The sequence below is a fragment of the Onthophagus taurus genome, chromosome 1 (genome assembly GCF_036711975.1).
Source record: "Onthophagus taurus isolate NC chromosome 1, IU_Otau_3.0, whole genome shotgun sequence".
NCBI lineage: Eukaryota > Metazoa > Arthropoda > Insecta > Coleoptera > Scarabaeidae > Onthophagus > Onthophagus taurus.
In genome coordinates, this window is record NC_091966.1 from 4,867,827 (window position 1) to 4,893,000 (window position 25,174).

General features: G+C 33.5%; 1 protein-coding gene across 26 annotated transcripts in view; it reads right to left on the bottom strand.

Annotated features, from left to right (window-relative positions):
• The window catches only part of LOC111415678 (longitudinals lacking protein, isoforms H/M/V), a 289,549-nt gene that overhangs the window by 135,893 nt on the left and 128,482 nt on the right, over positions 1 to 25,174 (bottom strand). The window contains exons 5-6 of one of the 26 annotated variants that reach the window (XM_023047439.2): positions 2,054 to 2,249; positions 1,915 to 2,001 (exon numbers count right to left, since the gene is read on the bottom strand). The exons of 20 other annotated variants lie outside the window; for them this stretch is intronic. In XM_023047439.2, the coding sequence (XP_022903207.1) occupies positions 1,915 to 2,001; positions 2,054 to 2,249 (283 nt within the window). Of the gene's footprint in view, positions 1 to 1,914; positions 2,002 to 2,053; positions 2,250 to 2,328; positions 2,536 to 2,652; positions 7,405 to 7,517; positions 7,759 to 8,579; positions 13,310 to 19,318; positions 19,630 to 19,680; positions 19,999 to 25,174 lie in introns of those variants that run through there. 5 more of the 26 variants (XM_023047442.2, XM_023047482.2, XM_023047481.2 and 2 more) reach the window with 5 other exon arrangements.

The window sequence follows — 25,174 nt, forward strand, 5'->3', positions numbered from 1 at the left end:
AAATCGGTATCCGGAGCATGATACAGAAAAACTTTTACTACAAAAGTTGTAGCAAATTGTACCATTAACACAATGATCGGTAACATTTTTGCTCCCAGATGCATCAATGTGGAGAATTTTTCAAAAATATGAAAATTAGAAGAGTGTTAAAAAAAATCGGCATCCGGAGCATGATACAAAAAAACTTTTACTACAAAAGTTGTAGCAAATTGTACCATTAACACAATGATCGGTAACATTTTTGCTCCCAGTTGCATCAATGTGGAGAATTTTTCAAAAATATGAAAATTAGAAGAGTGTTAAAAAAAATCGGTATCCGGAGTATGATACAGAAAAACTTTTACCCCAAAAGTTGTAGCAAATTATACCATTAACAGAATGCTCGCAGATGCATCAACGTGGAGAATTTTTCAAAAATATGAAAATTAGCAGAGTATTAAAAAAATCGGAGTTATATTTGCTGATTTAATAAGAGCTTACTATTATATAAAAGCTTCAGAATTCAGCATGTACTTATAATATTATAACGTCTTGGCTGCAAGGGACCTTCGCTAAACTTGTATGGAGACACTATAATTTCGTTCAATTAAGCCGAGGTTGGTATCGCGACCTCAGCTAATCTTGTAACGAAAAATTAACGAACTGGTCTGATTAAGCTGAGGTCGCATGCGGCCGAGGCCGTAGAAATTATACGATATCCAAGCAAAAATCGATTAGTAGGTATGTACCATAGCTTCTTGGCAGCAAGCAAACTCGGCTAAACTTATTGTGAAGAATCACTTCGCCCGATGAGAACTAAACATATTCTGATGCCAACATAACCATTTCAGGATTTTCATTCATCACCTCTAACATTATTTCTGCAAAAGTTAATCTTCCTGTAAAATTTTGACGTAATTCTTGAATTACAGCAACTTTGTACATGTGAAAATTCAAGTCCTCGTGAAGAATAAGCCGAACAGTTCTATCGAACATTCCTACAACCTGAACATGATAAACAGCTAAAGTGACGAAATAGTGAGAAGTGTTTTGAGATGAAATCGGCCCACAAAATCGTTATTTCTGAAGAACGTCTTAAGAACAAAGACACGGTGTTCACTGATCCAACGTTCCATTATAACTTAATTTCCACATCAGCGGAAGGGAACGAGTCCGACCCCCATCAACTGAGACCTCCTTAATTTCTCATTCAAGTGTTGTACGCTTGATTCATTTTCCAACACATCAAATGAACGATACCATCTAATAAAGCTAGTCTAAACTATGGGCTTTTTAGCCTCACCAGAAAGCGACTTCGGCGCTATTAGATGATATCATTCATGTGATGTGAATGATGAATACTAATTTACTCACTTCGCCGATATCGCGCTATATTGTAGCTTTATGTTGACATAATCACATATCCAGCAAGCGATCTTGGCAAAGTGAGAATTAACGATTTCTCATTCAAGTGTTATACGTTTGGTTCACTTTCCAAGACGTCAAATGAACGATATAACACAACATCGCTTGTGGGCTAGGCACTCAAACTGATATATTATGACTATAAACCTGAATTCAATTAGATTTTGCATTTTGGGAGATTGAAGAAAACAAATATTTAAATACAATGTGTTAATTAATTATCGTACCCGACGTCATCATTGCAAGTGTGCAACCAATAACGCGATTTGCGTATTGCAATACGAATACTGTGATATTGGTTGCATACTTGCAATGATGACGTCGGGTACGATAATTAATTAACACACTGTATATTGTTAGATTTTATGGCCTTGATACCACGTTTACTACGTTACAAAGAGATTTAGGAGAAAGTGTTACTGTATGTACGAAACAGCTCAGTTTGATATAAATTTTGCAGCAAATAAAATATTACTTAATTAAAAATTTAATTAATTAATTAATTCTCACCTTTGTTGTAAATGATATCCAAATATATGTTTTTGCATCTCACTTTTCGAGTTACATTTAAACGCACAATGCGGGCAATCAAAAGTTCTAAAAATGAATAACTGCAATATAAACACAAATATTAATTGTTCAATCTAACCGTGTTAAATGAGAAGAATAAAGGTGATCTTCGTGAATTTGTCTCGATAACGTTTTAAACGGACAAAAGTTACATTGAAATTCCTGTACATCACAATTCCTGAATAAGCACACCTTCATTTGATGGTGTTCTAATCCTTTTTTGTGTTTGTATTCCTTATTGCATACATTGCAAATGTATTTTGTTGTTAAATAACCTGAAAATAAATTCGATTAGTGTTTTTTTAATTCATTATATTTATGGTAAAAAAATGTGAAAATTAAAATAAAATTCGATTTAAATTTTTATCGTTTATTAAAAGCAAGCATGAATTATTTTCATGTGAGTTTTTAAAGACGATTTGTAATAGAATAATCTGGAACATTCTGGACAAATTTCTTTGGGTTCTTTTCCACACTCGACCTTCATGTGTCTTTGTAAATGTTTTCTGTGCTTATAACTGCGAACGCACCGGTCACAGTAGAATCTTATATTTTCGAGATCTAAAAAAAATTTTTATTAATCAATTTATTTATAGGTTAGGCACGCAAACTTGATTAAAACACTCAACATCTACAATAAATAAATTCTAAGGAAACGATGGCATAAAAAAACACGTAAATATGAAATAATTTTATTAATTATCATTACAGAATGGTTGTATAATTGAGATCGAAAATTTTTAAGGATCATATCACTTTAATATATAATTTAATTTTAAATGATTTAAGTGTATTTAGTAATTTTGTTATAAAATGTAAGTTTATCACTTTCAAAAGATGTGACTTAAAATGTTATAATAATGATTTATGAACGTGGTAGTTAGTTAACTGATGGTTCAAGAAGTACTAATTGTGAATTAGGAGATGGAGACAGAGGGATATGCAGAAAAACAGCAGGAACAACAGAAGAATGAGAAAGATCACAAAAAGACTATAAAAAGGCAATTCAAGATGGTCACCGAGAAGAAGAATGGGAGAGAGAAGATATAAAGAGAGGTGCCCAAAGTAATCCGGAGGACTCCTCAGGTCGACTGCAACAAGAAGTGCTGCGCTCACAAGCTACTAGAAGCAGACATTCAATAATAAGGAACTAATATAGTTCTTGACCAAGAACTAAAAAATAAAAGAATGCAAAAACTAAGAAGAGATATTAAGAAACCGAGATAGTAGGTAACCGACATGGTGAGCAAAAGAAGATCACTCACACATAGGTTTTAGCGTGATGATTTAATAGACATCGCCTTTAACTGAGTACCCTGGGGATATGTTAAGAAGGCTCTACAATACATAGAAGTCACAACACCTACAATAAGCTATGTATCTACCTATCGAAGAGAACTACTTTGTTTCTAAAGGGACAAAAGAGTAAGTTGCAGGCTACCACAGAAAAGAAATTGTATATAGAAATAGAAAGAACTGAGTACATACTTTATCAAAAGAATGGCAGGGTGCTTAACAGATATGGCGCTAAAGATGGAAGAATCCAAGACTAAACTGATAATTCAGAAGGGAAGAAGGAAGTTTCACGAGGTTGCCATCAAAGTAGTCAAGTATCTGAGGGTAACTTAACACAATGATCTAAAGATGAAGACGCATATTGAGACCATCTACGAGAAGATGGCCAAAACGCAGAGCGTCATGTACAGGCTGATACCTAGAATCGGTGACCAATCGAATAAGAAAAGAAAAGTACTGACATGTACGATCAGCATCATGGTTCTTTATGATGCCTCCTGTGTAGGAGAATACATTAAAGTATAAAAAGAAGAAATTGCATATAGAAATAGAAAGAATCGAGTACTCCATCAAAATAATGCCAGGGTGCTTAATAGATATGGGGTTAAAGATGAAAGAATTCAAGAATGATAATTCTGAAGGGAAGAAGGACGTTTAACGAGGTTGCCATCAAAGTAGTCAAGTATCTGAGAGCAACTCAACACAATGATCTAAAGATGGAGACGCATTTGAGACCACCTGCGAAAAGACGGCCAAAATGCAGAGCATCATGTCCAGGCTGATATCAAGAATAGGTGACCAATCGAATAAGAAAAGAAAACTACTGACATGTACGATTAGCATCGTGGTTCTTTATGATGCTTCATGCGTAGGAGAATACATTAAAGTATAAAAAAATGCATATAGAAATAGAAAGAATTGAGTACTCCATCAAAATAATGGCAGGGTGCTTAACAGATATGGGGCTAAATTTGGAAGAATCCAAGACTGATAATTCTGAAGGGAAGAAGGAAGTTTAACGAGGTTGCTATCAAAGTAGTTAAGTATCTGAGAGTAACTCAATACAATGATCTAAAGATTAAGATGCATATTGAGACCATCTACGAGAAGACGGCCAAAATGCAGAGCATCATGTACAGGGTGATACCAAGAATCGGTGACCAATCGAATAAGAAAAGAAAACCACTGACATGTACGATCAACATCGTGGTTCTTGATGATGCTTCATGCGTAGGAGCATACATTAAAGTATAAAAAAAATGCATATAGAAATAGAAAGAATTGAGTACTCCATCAAAATAATGGCAGGGTGCTTAACAGATATGGGGCTAAATTTGGAAGAATCCAAGACTGATAATTCTGAAGGGAAGAAGGAAGTTTAACGAGGTTGCTATCAAAGTAGTTAAGTATCTGAGAGTAACTCAATACAATGATCTAAAGATTAAGATGCATATTGAGCCCATCTACGAGAAGACCGCCAAAACGCAGAGCATCATGTCCAGGCTGATACCCAGAATCGGTGACTAATCGAATAAGAAAAGAAAAGTACTGACATGTACGATCAGCATCGTGGTTCTTTATGATGCTTCATGCGTAGGAAAATACATTAAAGTATAAAAAGAAGAAATTGCATATACAGGGTCCGGCAGTGAAAAGGAAAGATTTGAGGTAGGGTTTACAGCGCGCCGAGAAGTGATGGGGAAGAAAGTAGCCGACTTGCCAAGGTGAGCATCGTGGTTACGCAGTTAAAGCCTATTTTCAAAATGGTGAGATTTCGTCAAATGGAATCATCGGTCCATATTTTTTTGAGAATGATGCTGAAAATACCGTTACAGTTAATTCTGTACGACACGTTGCAATGATTCAGAATTTTCTCACACCACAACTTGAAGGCTTTCCAGTGAATTTTTCAACAAGACGGGGCAACAAGTCACACTGCAAGAATTTCAATTAATGCTGTAAATGCTTTGAAGCGGTGATATCAGTTGGCCCCCTCGGTCTCCCGACCTAACCGCGTGCGACTTCTTTCTTGCAGAGTTATGCAAAACTTTCAGGCACGACTCCAAGAATGCATAAATTGTAGCGGAAGACATTATTTTTTTTGATATTGTAAACCAAATGGCTACTCTCTTATTAACGAGGTTGCCATCAAAGTAGTCAAGTATCTGAGGGTAACTCAACACAATGATCTAAAGATGAAGACGCATATTGAGACATTTTCTACGAGAAGATGGCCAAAACGCAGAGCATCATGTCCAGGCTGATATCTAGAATCGGTGATCAATCGAATAAGACAAGTACTAACATGTACGATAATATAATTAATAATGTACGAGAATGCATTAAAGTATAAAAACTAAGTGAACGTGCTTTGTACTATTCAGAGAAAGTATGCGATCGCAATAATATATGCATACCAGTTGGAGCTCCTTGTAAAGGGAAACAACCATATTCTTCCAACAATAAAATTGAAAGACTAAAGGCAACACAGTTAAAAATAAGAGTTGATGAAGAAATGGCAGGACAGATTGCAGAGACGTATGGGTTGGGCCAGCGTATTGATTAAAGATGCATCGGTGTGGCAAAAAAAAGTACCATCTATAGATAATTACGTGAATCCAGCGATCACAGAGTATGGTTCCTTAGGGGGCTATATGAAAGAAGTAAAAACACTGGAGTCAGGTGTGTGTTGGTTTGAGTGGAGTGTATCAGACCTTTCATTGTACCAGGTTCGAGAAAAACTACAAGCGGAAGTAAAGACAGGAAACGCTATAAACAGGAGATAGAGGAGAGATCTCAATTAACAGATTTATTTGTACATCAGAGCGCCGAAACGCCATATAGTTAGCTCTTTGAAATAGTGTTTTTGGTGAGTACTTAGAGGCAATAACAGTTTTTGTGTAGTAAACACTTCTTTCCATCATGTTTAGTTTTTGAGTTAAAAAATTGTTTGACGTTGAAAATTAATAATATTATAATACCAAGATTTCAGGTTGGTTAAGTTGGCAACTACGAATGATGGATTAGACTCGGTGATGATTAATGGGTTGATTTAGAATGAACTGATAAGAACAGTACGCATACTACGATGATTATGAACATGAAGTATGTACTTCAAAGAGATTGCATCTTAATGGTGATCACCTTGGTGCTCTTGTTGCAGAAGATGCTGCGATTCGTTGGCATTTATTTGACATCAGCCAATTTTTATTGTATCATTGATGAAGTACCAAGCGAGCTTATAAAGTCAGCATTCTTGGGCAGAGGAAACTTGTTATGAGTTACCACAGCTATTAATAACAGTTTTTTTTTTTTGAAAATACTAGAATGGAAGTGAGGAAATATACAGGAAGAAAAGTGTTTCCTTTTGATTTTTAAGATGGATTAGTTACTCTAAAAGTTAAAAAACTTACATTATCATAAAAAATTACTTTAAATAATTATCTTGAAAACCTGATAATCTGACCTGAAAACCTAACATACATACACTGAGAGAAATATATTCTTGAACGATGATTATTACTCTTGACTCAAGCTTATCATATTCTTGTATATTCACAAGAAGATCATTTTGTCTCAAAGCAAGTATACAAATATCATTGATTCTCAAGAAAACGAATTCTTAGTGATGCGTCAAAAATCCCATTTTCTAATCGAAAATAGATTTCTTAAGTCAAGAATGACGTATCTTTCTTTTTAGAAAATCTTATTCATGTAACAACAATCTTGTATAATTCTTCATTTGAGTATTATAAGTTATTGATGTAAGAATGAATTTTTTGATACAAAAAATTGATATTCTCCGATGCTAAGAATATGATATACTTCATTGGATAATATTTCTATTTTTAAAACAACAAAATATTCTTGTTTTAAGAGTATCTTATACTTGTTTTTAAGAATAATTTCCCTCCGTGTAGATACTAATACATTAATAATGACATAGTTATAGTACTTTATGCACGCTGATAATGTGTTGCTTCAAATTTCCTTTTTGTTTAAACGTCTTGGTACAAATAGTACAAACGAACGCTGGAACTTTATTACATTCGTATTTTAAATGTCTGTATAACGAAGCTTTATTTTTATACTTTCTGGCGCATTGTAAGCAGTTGTGATAACATTCATCAGGATCTGAAATAAATTTTAAGTTAGAATAAAAAATTGTGTGAAATAAATCAAATAATATTCAGCACTAACTACTTTTCCTTAAATGGATATCGATAAAATCAAAAAAAGAAAAAAAAATTAGAGAAAAATTTTATTTCAAAACATTATTATAAAAATGAAATTCTTTTTATAAATAATTTCCGTGTCTGGCTCTGACATGTAGTAACAAATCTCTTTTGTAATAACATTTTAACGGGCAATACCAGCAGGCAAAACTCTTTTCTTTACCACATTCAACCCTTAAATGATTGTAAAGCGTTTTCTTGGTTTTATAAAATCTCACTTTGCATCTTGGGCAACGATGTTGTCTTGAATTTCCTACAAAATACATTTAAATAATATTTAAAAAAAAATAATACATCATGCCTAATATATTTTTTTTAACAAAATTCAAAGAAATAAATAAAAAGTTAACACAAAAGAACTAAACAAAACAAGTAATATCTAGAATGGTACAAAGAAATTAACGACACAAAAGAAATGTTGGCTACAAAAATTTGTTATTCTACAAGATTTATCACAAAACTTTTAAAAAATGTTTATTTCTTTTATTTATATTATAATAAAAAATTTCAAATTAAATAAAAATGTTAAATAATTAACAAAGTCCGTGAATATCATGGGAATGTCTTTGCAAAGCATCACTTCTTGAAAAAACTTTTTGGCAAATTAAACATTGGTGTAAACATTTCGTTTCGGAGTGTTTAACTTTTCGATGTCTCGTTAAATTACTTGCGGTGGTAAACATTTTCTGGCATAAATTACAGATGTATTTTGCACCTAAAAAATTAAAATTAGAAATCTCAACTAAATTTAATTGAATCATTAAATAAAATTAAATTCACGAAAAAATTTTATTTATTCGTCAAAATCTTAATTAATAACATTATGCTTTAACATCAAATGGGTTTTAAGTTCAAACGGTCTGCTACTCCTAAATTTATTACAAATTGGACATTTCACTTTAATTTTTCCACAGTCGTTAAATCGGTGCGCTTTTAAACTGTTATTATTTTTATACACTTTTCCACATTTCCGGCATACAACTCCTGAAAAAATCATAAAATTAGTAACAATACTCGCAAATATTTCAAATAAATACCTAATTTGATGATTCAATGTGTTAATTATATGCAAAATTGATTTTGTAACAATTTATTATACAACACAAAAATTTTAAAAAATTGAAACAATTTTGTGTAAAGTACATTTAAAATTATTAAAGAACTTAATTAGTATAAAATAATAATTAAAGTGAAAGGCAATAAAGCGATAATAAAAAAAGCTTTTTAAAATTAAATGGGAGATACAGGGTGTCACAAAAGTTTATCAACTTATCACAGCTAATTTTAAAAACTTAATATATGAGTTGAAACTTATTTTTATCTATGAATTGAATAAACGTTTAACTGATATCTAACTACACACATGGTGCATTACAGATAATTTACTTTTAAAAGATGTAAAATTATTTCGCAACGAGGTGAGGATAAGAGTAGAAGAGAAGATCAGCTCATTGTAGATGCGGATGATCTGGTAATAATGGTGAAGAGTGAAGGCGGATAGCAGCGAGCAATGATTGGAACATTGCAGAAGATAAGATAGAAACGGTTCACCTCCAAGATAGAACTAGGTTGAACAATTTGGTTTTATCCATTCACGGTGATATTATAGAAAGTGTACATATTTATTGGCGTATACTGTCATGGTAAACATATTTAGAAAAATTATGCCATAGGTGAGGGTAAAGTGGAGAGTTTTTAAGAAAAAGCTTATTACATATTAAAATGGCCATACTTGTAGTTTTTTATGTTGCATTAACGTGTAAAAAATCATTTTGTATGGTATTGCTTAGACCAGTTAATGGAAAGTTGCTTCTGTTTATCATACTGTATCCACAGTTGATTGTCTCCATTCAATTTAGTGGAAGCCAAAGGGGTCTTGAGTATGAGAGAAATTTTATCTTCTAAGTTTTGGAACTTAGAAGTCTAGCCATAAAAAGGTGGCAAAGGAGATGATTGAGAGATGATTTACAGCGATGATTCCGAATATCTGAACAAGGCAGAAAGTTATGAACAACCGATTTCTAGCTATCTCAAACGCTGACAAACTTCAGCAGTTGCTTGCTAGATTAACAGACAATTAATGATTTTATGGAAAAAGAAATATCACGAAGAATACTTTATTTGCCAGGCCGGTGAAAAAGATGGTGGAATTGATTTTGGATAGCGAAAGGTGATGGAAGATAATGACAGAACTCTTTATCACTGTAAGAAAAGACAAGGAAAGGGATGAATGGGATTTGCAGAAACCCCATTCACGTCAAAATGTAAATAAAGATAGATGTAATATGGAAGAGTCAAGTCAGCCTTGGAAAAAAGAAGTTCACTTGTCAAGGTTGGGTTGAGTTTGGTTGGTTTGAGTTGGGGTAGATTCGCCTCAAGGCACTCTACTACTCCGTAAAGGGAAAGTCCACAATACACGTTAGAGGCGGTAATAAGCACATCTAAAGAACCACAAAAGTTGCATAACAACGTAACTGATTAATATTATTAATGACGAAAAGAAATATAAGATCACGAGGAATGTTCTACAAGGCTCGGTGCTGGAGCCGCTGCTTTGGAACATATATTTTAAGCGTCATGTGATCATCTTATGATCTTATCGTCTTATGATCACATAACGCAGAAGATTTAATCATAATTAAGAGAGCTAGGAATAAGAAGGAGAGCTGAGAAAATTTACAGAGCGCACCTTGAAACCCATCACTGATATGATGGAAGAAATAGGGTTGGAAATAGGACATGAAAGGACTTAAGCCATTATGATGAAAAGTAGAAATATGAAAAATTGTGGGTTATAAATAATAATCAAGTAATCCTTTAAATATCTTGAGGTTGACCACATTAAATATCTAACAGACAAAACAGACTAGACTATAAGATCGCTGCAAAGGCTAATGAGATTAACATATGAATCAGGCTGTGGAAAAAGGAATATGGAGAGAGGCTTTAATATTAATAAACACGTGGTTAAGCTGACAAGAGTACAAAGCGGCGGGTTGATCTGAATCACAAGGGTCTATAGAACAACGTCAAACAAGGCGCTACAGTTGCTAGGAGACATGCCATCCATAAATCTTTATAACACAAGAAGAATAAGGAAAGATTGAAGAAGAGAATAACAAATCAGGAAATGGCGTGTTGGACCAAAAAGTTCCGAGTTTGTTGGAGGGCATGAATGTTTTAGAGCATATTTGATAAGTATAAAAGAGTAAATGCCGAGAAATGTGTGTACTGCGGAGAGAGGGATGACATGGATCACACTTTCTTCGAGTGCAATAGATGAGACAAAGAGGGTTGCAGCATGAATAGTAATATGGGATGCATAATGACAGACATCAGAGAGGGAAGAAAAGACATTCTCTTCACAAAGGATCTACGCCAGACCTCCCTGGCCTAGAATAATGGAAGAGAGAAAATAGGAAGACCAAGTCGGGGTAACGTGTATTGGTGAAATAACGTGATTAAGAAAGTTAAAGAGGAAAAGCTTCAAGGCCAGATAAGGTCACGACATAGATAATTAAAGACATGATCAGTGTAGAGGTGGCAAAAACGATTTCATAAAAAACAGCGCATTCCCAAGCATCCGGAAAAACGGTTGACTTGTGTTAATAGAAAAATAAATAGCGATCTCTATGTTTCCTAAATATCTACAGCAAATTTAAGAACAGAATCGAGGAAGAGCTGCAAAATAAAAAAGGAATGACAAATTTCCAATACGAATTTACTTAGGCAAATTGAATAGCGTCTATTCAATCGAGGATGTGGCCAAACGTCTGCAAAAGTACAGATGAGGCAGGAAAAAGTGCCTCTTCATTACGGTTGACATAAAAAATGAGAATTTCGAACATCGTGCGATTCATAGGTTTCGAATTAAGAGAGGTGTCTCACATTAATTTATTCTGGTGCCACTTTTGTGGAACGTTTTTTTTGATCATTTGTTTGAAGAGGGAAAATGAGAGAAGATTAGCGACTGGGATGGTTAAATGGTCTGGGATCGTTACCATTTAACGTGTAATTGCATCTATTTATCATATAATATCCATGGTTAATTGTCTCTATTCAATTTAGTGAAAGCCAGGAGTCTTGTGTACGAGAGAAATCTTATCTTCTAAGTTATGGAACAGATGAGAAAGCAGAAAGTTATGCAAAACGGACTTCTATCTGTCTCAAACTCTGAAAGATCATAATGTGTTCATCAGTTACTTGCCAGATCTTGGAAGGGTTAATAGAATTGTTGATTTTGTGGAGAAAGAGATATCTAAAGCATACTTTATTTACCAGCCAGTTGAAAAAAATAGATAGCCCACACTCCTTGTGGAGTGATTATCAACAACGAAATTCGGTGGAATTGATTTTGGATAGCAAAACGTGGTGGAAGATAATGACAGAACTTTTTACCACCGTAAGAAAAGACAAGGAAAGGGATGAGTGGGATTTGGATGTGATATAGAAGAGTCAAGCAAGGCCTAAAAGAAAGAAGGGTACTTGTTAAGGTTGGGTTGAGTTTGGTTGGCTTGGGTTGGGATAGGTTCCCCTCAGGGCACCGTACGGCTTCGTAAAGGGAAAGTCCACAAGGTTCCGTTATTGAGGAGGTAATAAGGATAGATAAAAAAACAGAAAAGTTGCATAACAATGTAACTAATTAATGTTATTAAGAGTTATATATGAGACAGATGCGTGGTTTACGACGAAAAGAAATATAAGATCACGAGGAATGTTCCATGGCTGGAATAGAAGCAATCGAAGATGTGCTGGGAAAGGTCAAACGTCTGCAAAAGTACAGATGAGGCAGGAAAAAAGTGCCTCTTCGAAACATCGTGCGATTATAGGTATCGAATTAGAAGAGGTGTCTCACAGGAATTTATTCTGGTGCCACTTTTGTGGAACGTCTTTTTTGATCAATTGTTTGACGAGGTTAAACGATGTTGTTGTTATGACAAGGTAGTCTTTTTTGGCATTTATGGCAAAAACTTCTGGCTTAACTTACCATTTTTCGGCAATGACCTGATCTAAATTGCGTATCTGAATGTATAATGTAGCGGCGAGGCAAGTTATTGCATAGCTACAATAATCCATTAACTTAATTTGTATCCGGTAAATACAAATTAGAACATCTTTAATGCTTTTTGACATTGCAATGAGCAAAAGTAGCCAAAAAAACTTGGGAAATAGGTATCTATTCGGCATATCTATGTGTTGGTTGGCAACCATGCTTAATGGATAAAAATCGTTTATAACTTATTTATATACAAAAATATTCAAATTTGATACTTGCTGCGTATAAGTTGATAACAATACCCAATGAGGTCCAATCAATTATTAGAGATGTTTTATGAGTTAATAAGGAACTTTTTTGCATTACACGTTTTTGCCATCTAATAATTGTTTGTCACAAATTATTTTCTTTTGTCTGGTACATCACTTTTGAAACACCCTACATAAAAATTACTTAACATTAAAGAAACAAAAACATTAAAAGAATTGAGCAAAAAAAAATTTAAAAGATCACTGTCTTTAGTTTCAACGTTTTATTAATTTCATTAGAGGTAATTGTTTTTCGTGTTCCTTGTAAAATCGTTTTTAAATAAACACCACATCAATACTCCTCTCGAATATTAATTATTTGGGTATGTCGATAATGTTATGTTTTAGACGCATGTGTACTTTCATGTTGTACGGTCTACTTGTTGAGAAAACGCGACAAATTCGACACCGTTTCTTCTTCTTTCCGCAATCACTGTTTTGGTGTGATCTTAAACTTCGATGATCCTTGTAAACTTTCTGACATCTAGGACAAGGAACCCCTGAAATGAAATAGTCGGTGTCATTCACAAAAATCGCATAAATCAAAAAAAATCGTGTAGAAAGAAATTAATTTAACTAATTAAATTAATAAAATTAAATTAAGATTTGAAATTTATAAAAAATTTTATTTTAATTTTTTAACGTTAAATTATTTGTAATTGTGATGTTTTAAAAGGATGTGTCGTTGCATACTATCGGCCCGCGAAAATTTTCTTTGGCAAATAGAGCAACTATGTAGTTTGGCGACACCGCAGTCGGTCTTGGTATGACGCGTTAAGCTGCCTTTGTTTCGATAGCACTTGTTGCAAGTTGGACAAGCGAATATCGACGATGTGATGTCTGCAAAAATAAATAAATTAATTATTGATTATCCGATTTAAATTTTTGTGTCACAAACACATCTAAGTACACACCAAATTTTAGAATAAAAAAATAAACAAATTCTTGGAGATTTAAAATTTATTTCCTTTCCAAAAAGAAATTAATAAGAAAATCTTAAGGTAATCCTAAATTACATGTTTCCATTGCTTTTCATGTCTATCCATGTGAAGATTAAGATTATCTCTTCGTTTTGAACTGTAACCGCAGCCCGGGTATGAACAAAAAAATGATGGGGTTTTTCCACACTCATATTTTTTATGCCTTTTTAACGATTGAATATGTACATAACTTTTTCCGCATAAATCACAATTATGGATGTAAAGAGCTGGAAAAGAAGAAATTTTTAGTAAATTATAAACTTAACTTTGCATTAAAATAATCATTTTTACACTCAACTATAGGAAAAACCACAAGATTAAATAAAAAATAAAAAAAAAATTATTTAAAACTCAAAAATATTTATTCATTTATAACAACTAAAAATTAATGTTGTGTTTAATACGCATGTGATGTTTCATGTCCCGTAATCTGGTGGTTATGAAAAATCGACAAATCGGACATTTTATCTTCATTTTATAATCGTTGTAACGATGCGTTTTGAAACTCGTTCTATTTTTGGTTGTTTTCGGGCGTTTAAGGCTAATTCCTGAAACTAAATTGTTTATATTATTTTTTCGATTTTTTTTTTAAATAAATGTTTATTAATGTGTTACAACAAAGCAAGCTATATAGTCAAATTCTCTATATTAGTTATTTATATAACAAGGTCACGAATATACACTGAGACCGAGGGGCTACAATCGAGACCGACAACGATAAATAGAATACGAGTTATGCACAAACAACAAAATAAATTTTTATTAAAATAATTTTTTTTTAATAATTTTATTAAAAAATAATTAGGTAGTATTAAAATCTTGATACATAAATATAATCTGAAATATAAAATAAATTAATATACTAAATAAATAATACATAATTAGTTGGAAATTAATTATTTATAACAGATATATTTTGATTATCTCTTTGAGAATAAAATATTTTGTAATGTAACATGTTTCGGATTAAGAAGAAACTTAGGTTCGAACTTATAATTGAGTCACTTCTGACGATGTCTGCAAAACCAGAAAATGGTTTATGTCTTGCTACCACAACGAAGTGGTCAAAAAAGGAATCAGGAAAATAGGAAGTCGAACTGAGAAGGAATGCAAAAACAGCTTTGGCAATAAAATCCAGGATTTAGAGGATAAATCACAATTGGAGTCAATGACAACATTTCTGAGACAACATCAACTGTGCTTCTTCCTCCGATGATGTTGAAGTGCCAAAATGACTTCAAATACAAAGAGGTGCTCTAAATGTGTAGGTTTCGAACATAATTCTGCTGAATACGCTTGCTACCAGGAAAGGAGAGAATGATCTATATTTAAATTGTAGAATGCAAAGCCACATAAGAATTCCCTGCAAAAAATACTACAAACTATTTTTTGTTATCATCTCAATGTACTTACAACACACGGTCCTTGATTAGACGCTTGCTAAAATTTTTAAGCTGCTAGCTTCTCTTTTCGAAGCGAAATCGAAATCGACACGACTACCATATTATAATATTAAACTATTAAGACTATTATTAAAATCACGGAATACGAAGCAAGAAAATATTTCATTTCGGTTCGAATAGAATGATTTTTTTCCTGGTCCTACAACTGTAGCTTCGTTGTACCTCTCAAAACGCTTTATTTCACTATATCATGTTGCTATATCCCCAATATGTCAAGATCCTGATATCTGTCCCTATGTAGTTAATGCCAAGGTTACGTTCAAAACTAGAGTTAGGATCTCCAATTAGGCTCTTTGTCCTACGATTCTTACTTTAGTGGGAGCCCCAATAACCTTTCTCTCAATGTACCTATGAAGGGTTCCTACGTGCATCATATGTCAAGATGTTGTCTAAATGTTGTTATTTCAAGGTTACATTCAAAACTCTCTCTCCTTAATGGCAGTACAACCCAATTTGAGCCTTGGCATCCTCTAGAAATTTCGTTCTTCTCCGACGTGAGGTCGTTAATTACACGATCAACCCGCTTTTCTAGGAGCAAAGAGTTCTGCTATTAATGACACCGGAGATGTATGACTGGTCCAGGGAGCGATGGGTTAATGGCCTCTCCAAAAAACAGGGGGTGGACTCTACTTGAGAATGTCTTTATACTGGGAATTGTAGAATTGTATCAGTACACAAGCCAAATAGCTTGTCGTATTAGCAGGCAAAAGAAAGATGAGGGTTGTTGCAATATTTAGCTGCAATCCTGGCGGTTGAAGTTCTTGATTCCATATACCATAATTGTATACAGATTGTATCTATGACTGCAACAGATTCTGAGTACCGCTTCATATTCGTCGATATTGGTTGCTAAAATCTGTACATTTAAACTAAAATTAAATTAAATTGGAGGCTAAAGGTAGGCCATCCAAGTATGCACTCTCACATCTTTACAGGGGATTATATTTTTCACAATTTGATGACGCTGCTCCTCAAACATAGCACTGTGTATACGTCTTTTAAAGGAGCATACCGTCAGTTGCTTAATTTTTTCCGGTATGCTATTAAACTGATTAACTATCTGATAACTAAATGACCGCTTAAATATTTCAGTTCAAATTCAGGTTGTGTATGTCCGTGTGGTATTTAATTTTGTTTAGGTGATATTCCGGTATTTGCATCTTGACGATTCGATAGTAAAATAAACAGGCATGTGCCTCCCTGCGTCGATACATATTAAGCCATCCAGCGTCAATCAACCTATGTGACACCTCTCCTGATACCATAGATGTACCTAAGGCAGGCGTTCTGCACTCTTTGCACACGTTGCTCATCGATTCTCAATAAGCAGGGCCCATATACCACATCTGCATAGTTAAATTTTGATAGTATTAGAGACTCGCATAGCAAGATTTTTACATTTTTATTTAATAGTTGCCTCGATGAGTATAACATCTTCAATTTTGTATATGCCGCATGCAACGAGCAAGTTATATCCTTCCTGAATCTTATTTTTGGATCGATTATCAACCCCAAATTTCACGCTTCCTTTACTACAGGAAACCTCAGTCCATTGATCATTACATTAACATGTTCTTCCAATTTAACTATATCAATTTGTCGACCAACCAAAAAACATGACTTTTGATTTATTGGGATTCAGGATTAATTCATTATTCAAAATTGCAAGACAGCTGCTTAACTCCTCTGGTTTTTAGCTGATATACACTTGCGTGTCATCAGCATAAAAATGCACCTTGCTACGTTTAAAAATGTGGCTAAGCGGTGTGGTATACAATGAGCACCGAACAGTGTTGGAGAGAGCAACCCTGTCGGTTCCAAAGAGTTTTACCGCTGAGTTTTCCAAACCAAAATGATGTAAGACTGAGAGCAAAAGGTTATGATTTTACAGTGTCAAAAGTTTTTGTATAGTCTAAAAGAACTAGTATTGTTATCAATCCTTTATCAATGGCGCAGAGTATATCATCAAGTACACAACCATGACCTTCTCTATACCCAGATTGCACTGCAGGTAAAATTTTATTGATTTCTAAATGTCTTTTCAATTGCATATTCATTATTTTTTCCAAAATCTTTGACATGGCTGGTAAAATACTTATTAGTCGCAAGCCAGAAAAGAGAGCCGGGTTATTAACTTTTGGTCGGTACCAATTTCTTTCTTATTTTTTGGTGACGACGAAGTACTTAAATTAATACTTAAACAGAATTCAACGATTCGAAGCTGGACTAGAAGATACATATCAATTTTTGGAAAGGTATAACAAAGCAGGCTATCGTCAGATTCTAGGCCTTTTCCAAATATCTCCATTTATTTCTGTCTTTTGCTGCGGTTATATATTGTTTTCTCTTTTAATTCAAATAAAACAATTATGTGTGTTGAGATGGATTATTTATATGTGTAAGTACGAAAGCTTTCACCTTCTTCAGAAACAAGTTAGAAGTGTTGCAACATGGCATCCGAAACGTCAAACATTTTTTCAAAAGACCTAGATCTAGGTCTAGTCTTAGTTCTAGTGTTAGTTCTAGTTTTAGTTTAATGGATTATTTAATTGTTCAGCTCTACGGGTTTCGATTACCTACTTCAATCTTCAGGAGATTTACTTACCACGTCAATTATATTTTATAAATCTTGCTTAATTATTTACTTTGAAATCTGTGCTTTCATGTCTTTTTTCTTTTGTTTATTCAGAGTGGCCACCACGTTGGTTCTTATTTTTATTTTGAGGTTATGTTGATATTCAGTGAAGTTAGCTAAATGATTATGATATAGCTAACTTCACATGCAACTTCGAAACAAAAAGGAAATAAAACGTATAATGAAAAAAAAATAGTTTTAGATGTAGGATTAATTGACGTGGAAAATTTCCTGAAGATGATTACATTTAGTAATCGAAACCGGTGGAGTTGAACATTTAAATAGTCCATCTCAACACACATAATTGTTTTATTCACACCCTTCACATTATCAATCCACCTCTTTTGCGGTCTTCCTGCACCTCTTCTGGTTTCTCGTGGTCTTCAATATGTTATTCTTTGTGGTCATTTTTCTGTGTTTTCTTCTACCACATGCCAGACCCATTCCCACTTATGCCTTGCTACTTGACTTATAACATCTATCACTTGTGTTCTTCTGCGAGTATCGCTATGTTGAATCTCGTCTCTTAGAGTGACTCCCAGCATTGCTCGTTCTATCACTCTTTAAAGTCACTCTAAGTATAAAACTGAGTTTTCCAAATGCTGTCCATGATAGTTGAATTTTTGCCAATTTTAATAGTGTGATCAAGATACTTTAATAGGGCAACATCATTTTGCATGTTACAACATTATTTTGATTTTATGCAGGTTCATCATTAATCCTATTTTCTTTGAGTGTTCGTTTAGATCTTATAACATGTTTTCCAGTTCCTCTATGTCTGAAGTGACCAGTACCACATCGTCACAATCAACCGAATATTTAACCAGAGCTCTTCACCTCCTCTGATAAAATTAACTTTGACTTATCAAATCCCCAACAATACAATTAGTAACTACAACGTTTTGGCAAAGTAGCCAAAAGTCGTCTTCCTTCCAGGTTTCTTCAAGAATCCCCAGAACACACTGTTTTAGTTTCCTCAAACTAAATCAAGCTATATGGAGAGATAACTCACCCATTTCCAGTTCTGAAGGATTCGATTTGCTGAATCCAACCACGTAAAGGAGAATCAACCCAACCCAACTCTTCACTACCCAGCCTATAAGAACCTCGGGGGAATGTTTGCTCACATTTTTCTTAACCACTACTAAAAGAAGGCTTATGTTCGAGTTATCACACTTAATCTTCCTTTTCTCGTAATGCACGTATGCGCCTACATCTACTTGTATATCCTAAAATTATTTTTGTTAAATACAACTAAATAAGAAATAAAATTCGAAACTATACTCAATTTACCATCAATTAAAAAAACTTAATAAAATCGATTTTCACTAAATCACAATCACAATTTTCTTGGAAAAGAATAAGTTTAAACGAAATTATTATAATCACATTTAATTACATTGTTGATTTGTTTATAAAGAAAAATAAAACTAAAAAGGGAAACGAGTTTATTATTTAAATTTTTAAGTAGAACATGGAAACTAAAAAAATATTAATCTATTTAAAAATTAAAATTAAAATACCTTCTATTAGTTATATCGAAAAACTTAAATCAACATTTCTTACATTGTATGAAATTCAGGTTTGCTTTTCATAATCATATACATATTAATTTTTTTGATATATTTGTATGTTTTCTTTTATGGCTTAATTTTTTTCTTCCGCACGATGTTGCTGCCTCCTATGTCTATATAAACTGTGCTTATGCGAATAACTTTTATCGCAACAATTACATCGAAACGCTAAAAATAAAACGTGATTTAAAAATTTATTAACTCCCATTAACACATTACCTTTCTTTCTTTGTGGAATAACCAATCCGTGAACTTGTTTCATATGATTTTGCATCGGAACGTTACCTCTCGTACCAAAGGCACATAAGGTACATTGCAAAAAGCGGTTCGAATACACGCTAATAACATGATCGCGCATCTGTCGCTTTACTTTCGGTGGTATTCGAAAAGCGTAATTATGTTCGTAAGTAAGTCGCGAATATTGCGGTAATTTTAATGGGTCTTCTTCTTCCAACATTTCATCGTCATCTTCTTCGTATTCATCGTTGATTCTGTCGTCATCGTTAATATGGTCTCCGCCGTCCTCTGAAACGGATTCTGCAAAAATGAAACGAAGAAACGTCAAGAGAAAAACACCAAAATCTAAAAAAACAATATTTTCGAAATATAATCGATAATAATTTTGATTTGTAATGGATTTAATAAGTCAAAAATTTTAAAACTGAGTCATTTATTAAGGTTTTTTTATGAATTAAATTTAAGATTTCGTGACATGCTTTTTTAATATTTTTACTTACGATTTTTAATCTAAAAGAGAAAATTAAAAAAAATTAATAACTTAATATTTTTAATTTATTATTTTTATATAAAAATATTTATCCACTAATATTAGTATGGTCTGGTAGTTTTACATGTTTCATTGCGATCGGTCATCTTCAGGGAACTATAATCTTATTAAAATTCTTTAAATCATCATGAAATTTGACGAATTTTTTTGAAAATAACACGATTTGCGTTCATGTAAATATAGAAAACAAAATATATCAACGAAACTAAAACTAATCAACTTTGAAGAAATATATATATTTTTGAAATCGTTCAAAACCTCATTCAAAAATGTTCTTTTTCTATTTTAATCCAGTTTAATCAGTTGGGGTAACTGAATTTGTTATTTTCTGGACACAAATTTTGACTTTAAATTTGAATTTATTTTACAACTAAATTACCATATGTCAATATGATGGTGTTTAACTATATCGATTTGAACATATCAAATGACTTGGATAAGATGACCTGGATGCCACAATTTAATTATTGCATTAGGGTCATCTTAATAAAGAGATACAGTTAGTTTCTTGCCTCACACAGGCTTTATGCACATAAATAACGTAAAACACATAGAAAAAAGTACTCGATGCATAAAGGTGGCTAAAAGAGCGACTGGTCATAATTTTTCTTATTGAAGCCGATTACAAACAATTCATGAGTTCGTGATGGTGAACCGCAAGATGCTTTGCTGTCTAAGATATAGCCATAAAAGAATTTATAAGATCCATCTTTACAACAATAAACTTATGAACACCCAGGCAATCCATTGAGTGGATTAGTATCTATACAGGGTGATTCAAAAAACCGCTGACAGACTTCTAAGGCAGGTAATACAACAAAGGTATTACCAAGTACCAGGTTTTGTAAGAGACCAAAAAAAAATGCCCGTTTGACAAAATTAGCAATGGCATAGACAATATTACAGATGATGTTTAATTTTAAAGAAACTTTGACCCGCTCTATCTCGTTAAGGAGGCATTTGCGACCCCATGTATATTAAGACTATTCATCTTAATTTTTCATGTATTATCTACTCTAAGAGTCTGTCAACGGTTTTTTTTAATGCAGCAACGAATGCGAGTAAAGGAGACCTTCTGACGTCTAAAAACTTGAACTTATCAGCTAAGATATGATAATTCCAATAACAGAGTCTCTGGCATTTTAGGTTGGGGATTGAGCACAAAAAATCGAACAGATGTCAGATAGACAATCAGGCAATCGGAAAATGGATGTACGAATGGGAATATGGAATACTAATTGCAACCTAAAATCATAAAAGTTAAAGGTTCGTAAAATCTACTCAAACATATACCCACATAACCAGACTCGCGCCAACTTAAGCAACCTTAATCCCCTTCGATGAGACCAACTCTACATCCCCGCGCACAGACTTTTATTAATTTACCACATGCAATCACATCCGAAGTCGTTGTGACAACCCAGCCGAAAAACTACAACTCTTCCCAAGTATCTCGTTGAATTCTAGACGACTCTTACTTTTCCCAGTTAACATAGTAGCTACTTTAGCCATACAAAATTGTTTCCAATCATGATCTAGCGATAAAGTGACATCAACTACATCAACTCAAGAATAGAAGAGCTCGTAGCTCGAAGACGATGAGATCTGTAGTTGTGGATTCATTTCTGCCACATGGCAACGGATGGCCACAATGCACGTTCGCTCAACAATTCAAACAAAAACTTTTTTTTTCATACTCCTAACACAATAATGCGCCAACCTCGATGACGGAGTTGGCCATTTTACTTGCACTTGCCTTAATGGAGAACACTTTGATAATCAGAGCACTGAGCAAGAAAGAGTTCTAACATACACTAGGAGAAGTAGAAGAAAACATATTGGGTTTAGAAGAAAGAATAGCCATTTGCAATAGGTTCTGATCTAGAAATATTTCTGATTTGTCTAACATTTTTGCTGATATTCGCGCTCAATGTTTTCAAACTTCTTGACAGTTTTCTAGCGATTTGTGCAGAAAGCGTGAATCAAGTCAAGTTGTTACACTAGAGATTTTGATATTGGCACAGAACTCCAATATCATCTCTTCTAGACGCTTAAATTATCCTCATTAATTTTTTCTTTTGCTTTCTTGCAGCACCACATCCACAAATCTTTTTCGATTGATGATGCAATGGTTATGGAATTAGCTTATGAAGAAACTAACTTTGATTCGCGTTCAAAAACTAAATGTAACTCAATGTTACAAGATTCTTGTCTTACGACATAATTGCATAAAATCTTTTCGATTTGGGTACAAATACTACAAAGTACCAGATTGTTTGAAGCTTAGTATTGCTTTCCCGATATGTTCAAATCGATTCAACTGAATTTTATGAAATTACACATAGAGTGAATTTCACTTAAGATGCAATATACAAAAATATATTTTCATAGAATAGTACCTACAACTTACTTTTTCCCACCTAAAATGCAACATGTCAATATAATTTGACATTACTACAATAAATTTTAGCTCAATAAAAATATACAACATTCTAGAAAAACAAATAAAACTAGAATTAACACTAGACCTAGAACTAGAAATATTCCGTTTAGCCATGCGTCTCTTAAGACGGTTAAACCTGAATATTTTTAGTTCTAGGTCTAATGTTAGTTCTAGTGATAGTAGTAGGTAATGTTAGTAATGCTAGTTAGCATAAGATATCACTATGTTGCATATTTTCATTGCACTAAAATTAGAACTAACACTAGACCTAGTACTAGAAACATTCGGGTTTAGCCACACGTCTCTTAAGACGGCTAAACTTGAATGATTCTAGTTCTAGGTCTTATGTTAGATCTAGTTTAACACTAGCACTATCACTAGAACTAACACAAGACCTAGAACTAGAATCATTCGGGTTTAGCCGTCTTGAGAGAAGTGCGGCTAAACCCGAATGTTTCTAGTTCTAGGTCTTGTGTTATTTCTAGATTTAGTGCAAGACCTAGAACTAGAAACATTCGGGTTTAGCCATACCTCTCTTAAGACGGCTAAACCCGAATGATTCTAGTTCTAGGTCTTATGTTAGTTCTAGTTTAACACTATCACTAGAACTAACACAAGACCTAGAACGAGAATCATTTGGGTTTAACCGTCTTGAAAGACGTGCGGCTAAATCCGAATATTTCTAGTTCTAGGTCTAGTGTTAGTTCTAGTTTTAAACTAGTACTATAACTAGAACTAACACAAGACCTAGAACTAGAATCATTCGGGTTTAGCCGTCTTGAGAGACGTGCGGCTAAACCCGAATGTTTCTAGTTCTAGGTCTAATGTTAGTTCTAGTTTTACACTATCACTAGAACTAACACAAGACCTAGAACTAGAATCATTCGGTTTTAGCCGTCTTGAAAGACGTGCGGCTAAATCCGAATGTTTCTAGTTCTAGATCTAGTGTTAGTTCTAGTATTACACTAGCACTATCACTAGAATTAACACAAGTCCTAGAACTAGAATCATTCGGGTTTAGCCGTCTTGAGAGACGTGCGGCTAAACCCGAATGTTTCAAGTTCTAGGTCTAGTGTTAGTTCTAGTTTTACACTATCATTAGAACTAACACAAGACCTAGAACTAGAATCATTCGGTTTTAGCCGTCTTGAAAGACGTGCGGCTAAATCCGAATGTTTCTAGTTCTTGGTCTAGTGTTAGTTCAAGTATTACACTAGCACTATCACTAGAATTAACACAAGTCCTAGAACTAGAATCATTCGGGTTTAGCCGTCTTGAGAGACGTGCGGCTAAACCCGAATGTTTCAAGTTCTAGGTCTAGTGTTAGTTCTAGTTTTACACTATCACTAGAACTAACACAAGACCTAGAACTAGAATCATTCGGCTTTAGCCGTCTTGAAAGACGTGCGGCTAAATCCGAATGTTTCTAGATCTTAATCTAGTGTTAGTTCTAGTATTACACTAGCACTATCACTAGAATTAACACAAGACCTACAACTAGAATCATTCGGGTTTAGCCGTCTTAAGAGACGTGCGGCTAAACCCGAATGTTTCTAGTTCTAGGTCTAGTGTTAGTTCTAGTTTTACACTATCACTAGAACTAACACAAGACCTAGAACTAGAATCATTCGGCTTTAGCCGTCTTGAAAGACGTGCGGCTAAATCCGAATGTTTCTAGTTCTTGATTTAGTGTTAGTTCTAGTATTACACTAGCACTATCACTAGAATTAATACAAGACCTACAACTAGAATCATTCGGGTTTAGCCGACTTGAGAGCCGTGCGGCTAAACCCGAATGTTTCTAGTTCTAGTTCTAATGTTAGTTCTAGTGATAGTGGTGGATAGCGCTAGTTAGCATTAGATATCACTATGTTGCATATTTTATTGCACTAAAACTAGAACTAACATAAGACTTAGAACTAGAATCATTCGGGTTTAATCGTCTTAAGAGACGTGTGGCTAAGACCTACGGTCTTAAGATGGCCCGAAAATTCAGGGTTATCATAACGACATTATCTTTTTGCAAGCAAAAATTTTCCTTTGCAAAACTACCCAATGCCTGAACTATTAAGCTATGTTGCATTTTTATGGGACAGTGTAAGTGCGTAATAGTTTCGTAACTATAGTTACTGCATTCATATATTGCAAGTTATATGAAATTCCCGATATAATATTTTGTTAAGTTACCCCAAGTAATTTTAATTAAATAACATTTTTTTATATAATATTATTTTGCAGAATGATATTGACAATAATGGTGTTTATGGCGCCATAATCCTTGCCTATACTTGTAACTTTTGTTACAATCTTTACAATAATATCTTTTGAAACCATCTGAAAACAAAAAGAAAAAATTAGAATGTTGTTATAACTTTATACAACAAAAAAAAGCTTTTATTAATAAAGGCAAATAATATTTTTACTAAAAAAAATAATAAAAAGAATTATTTAAAATCATTTTATTAGAGTAAAATAATAAGAAT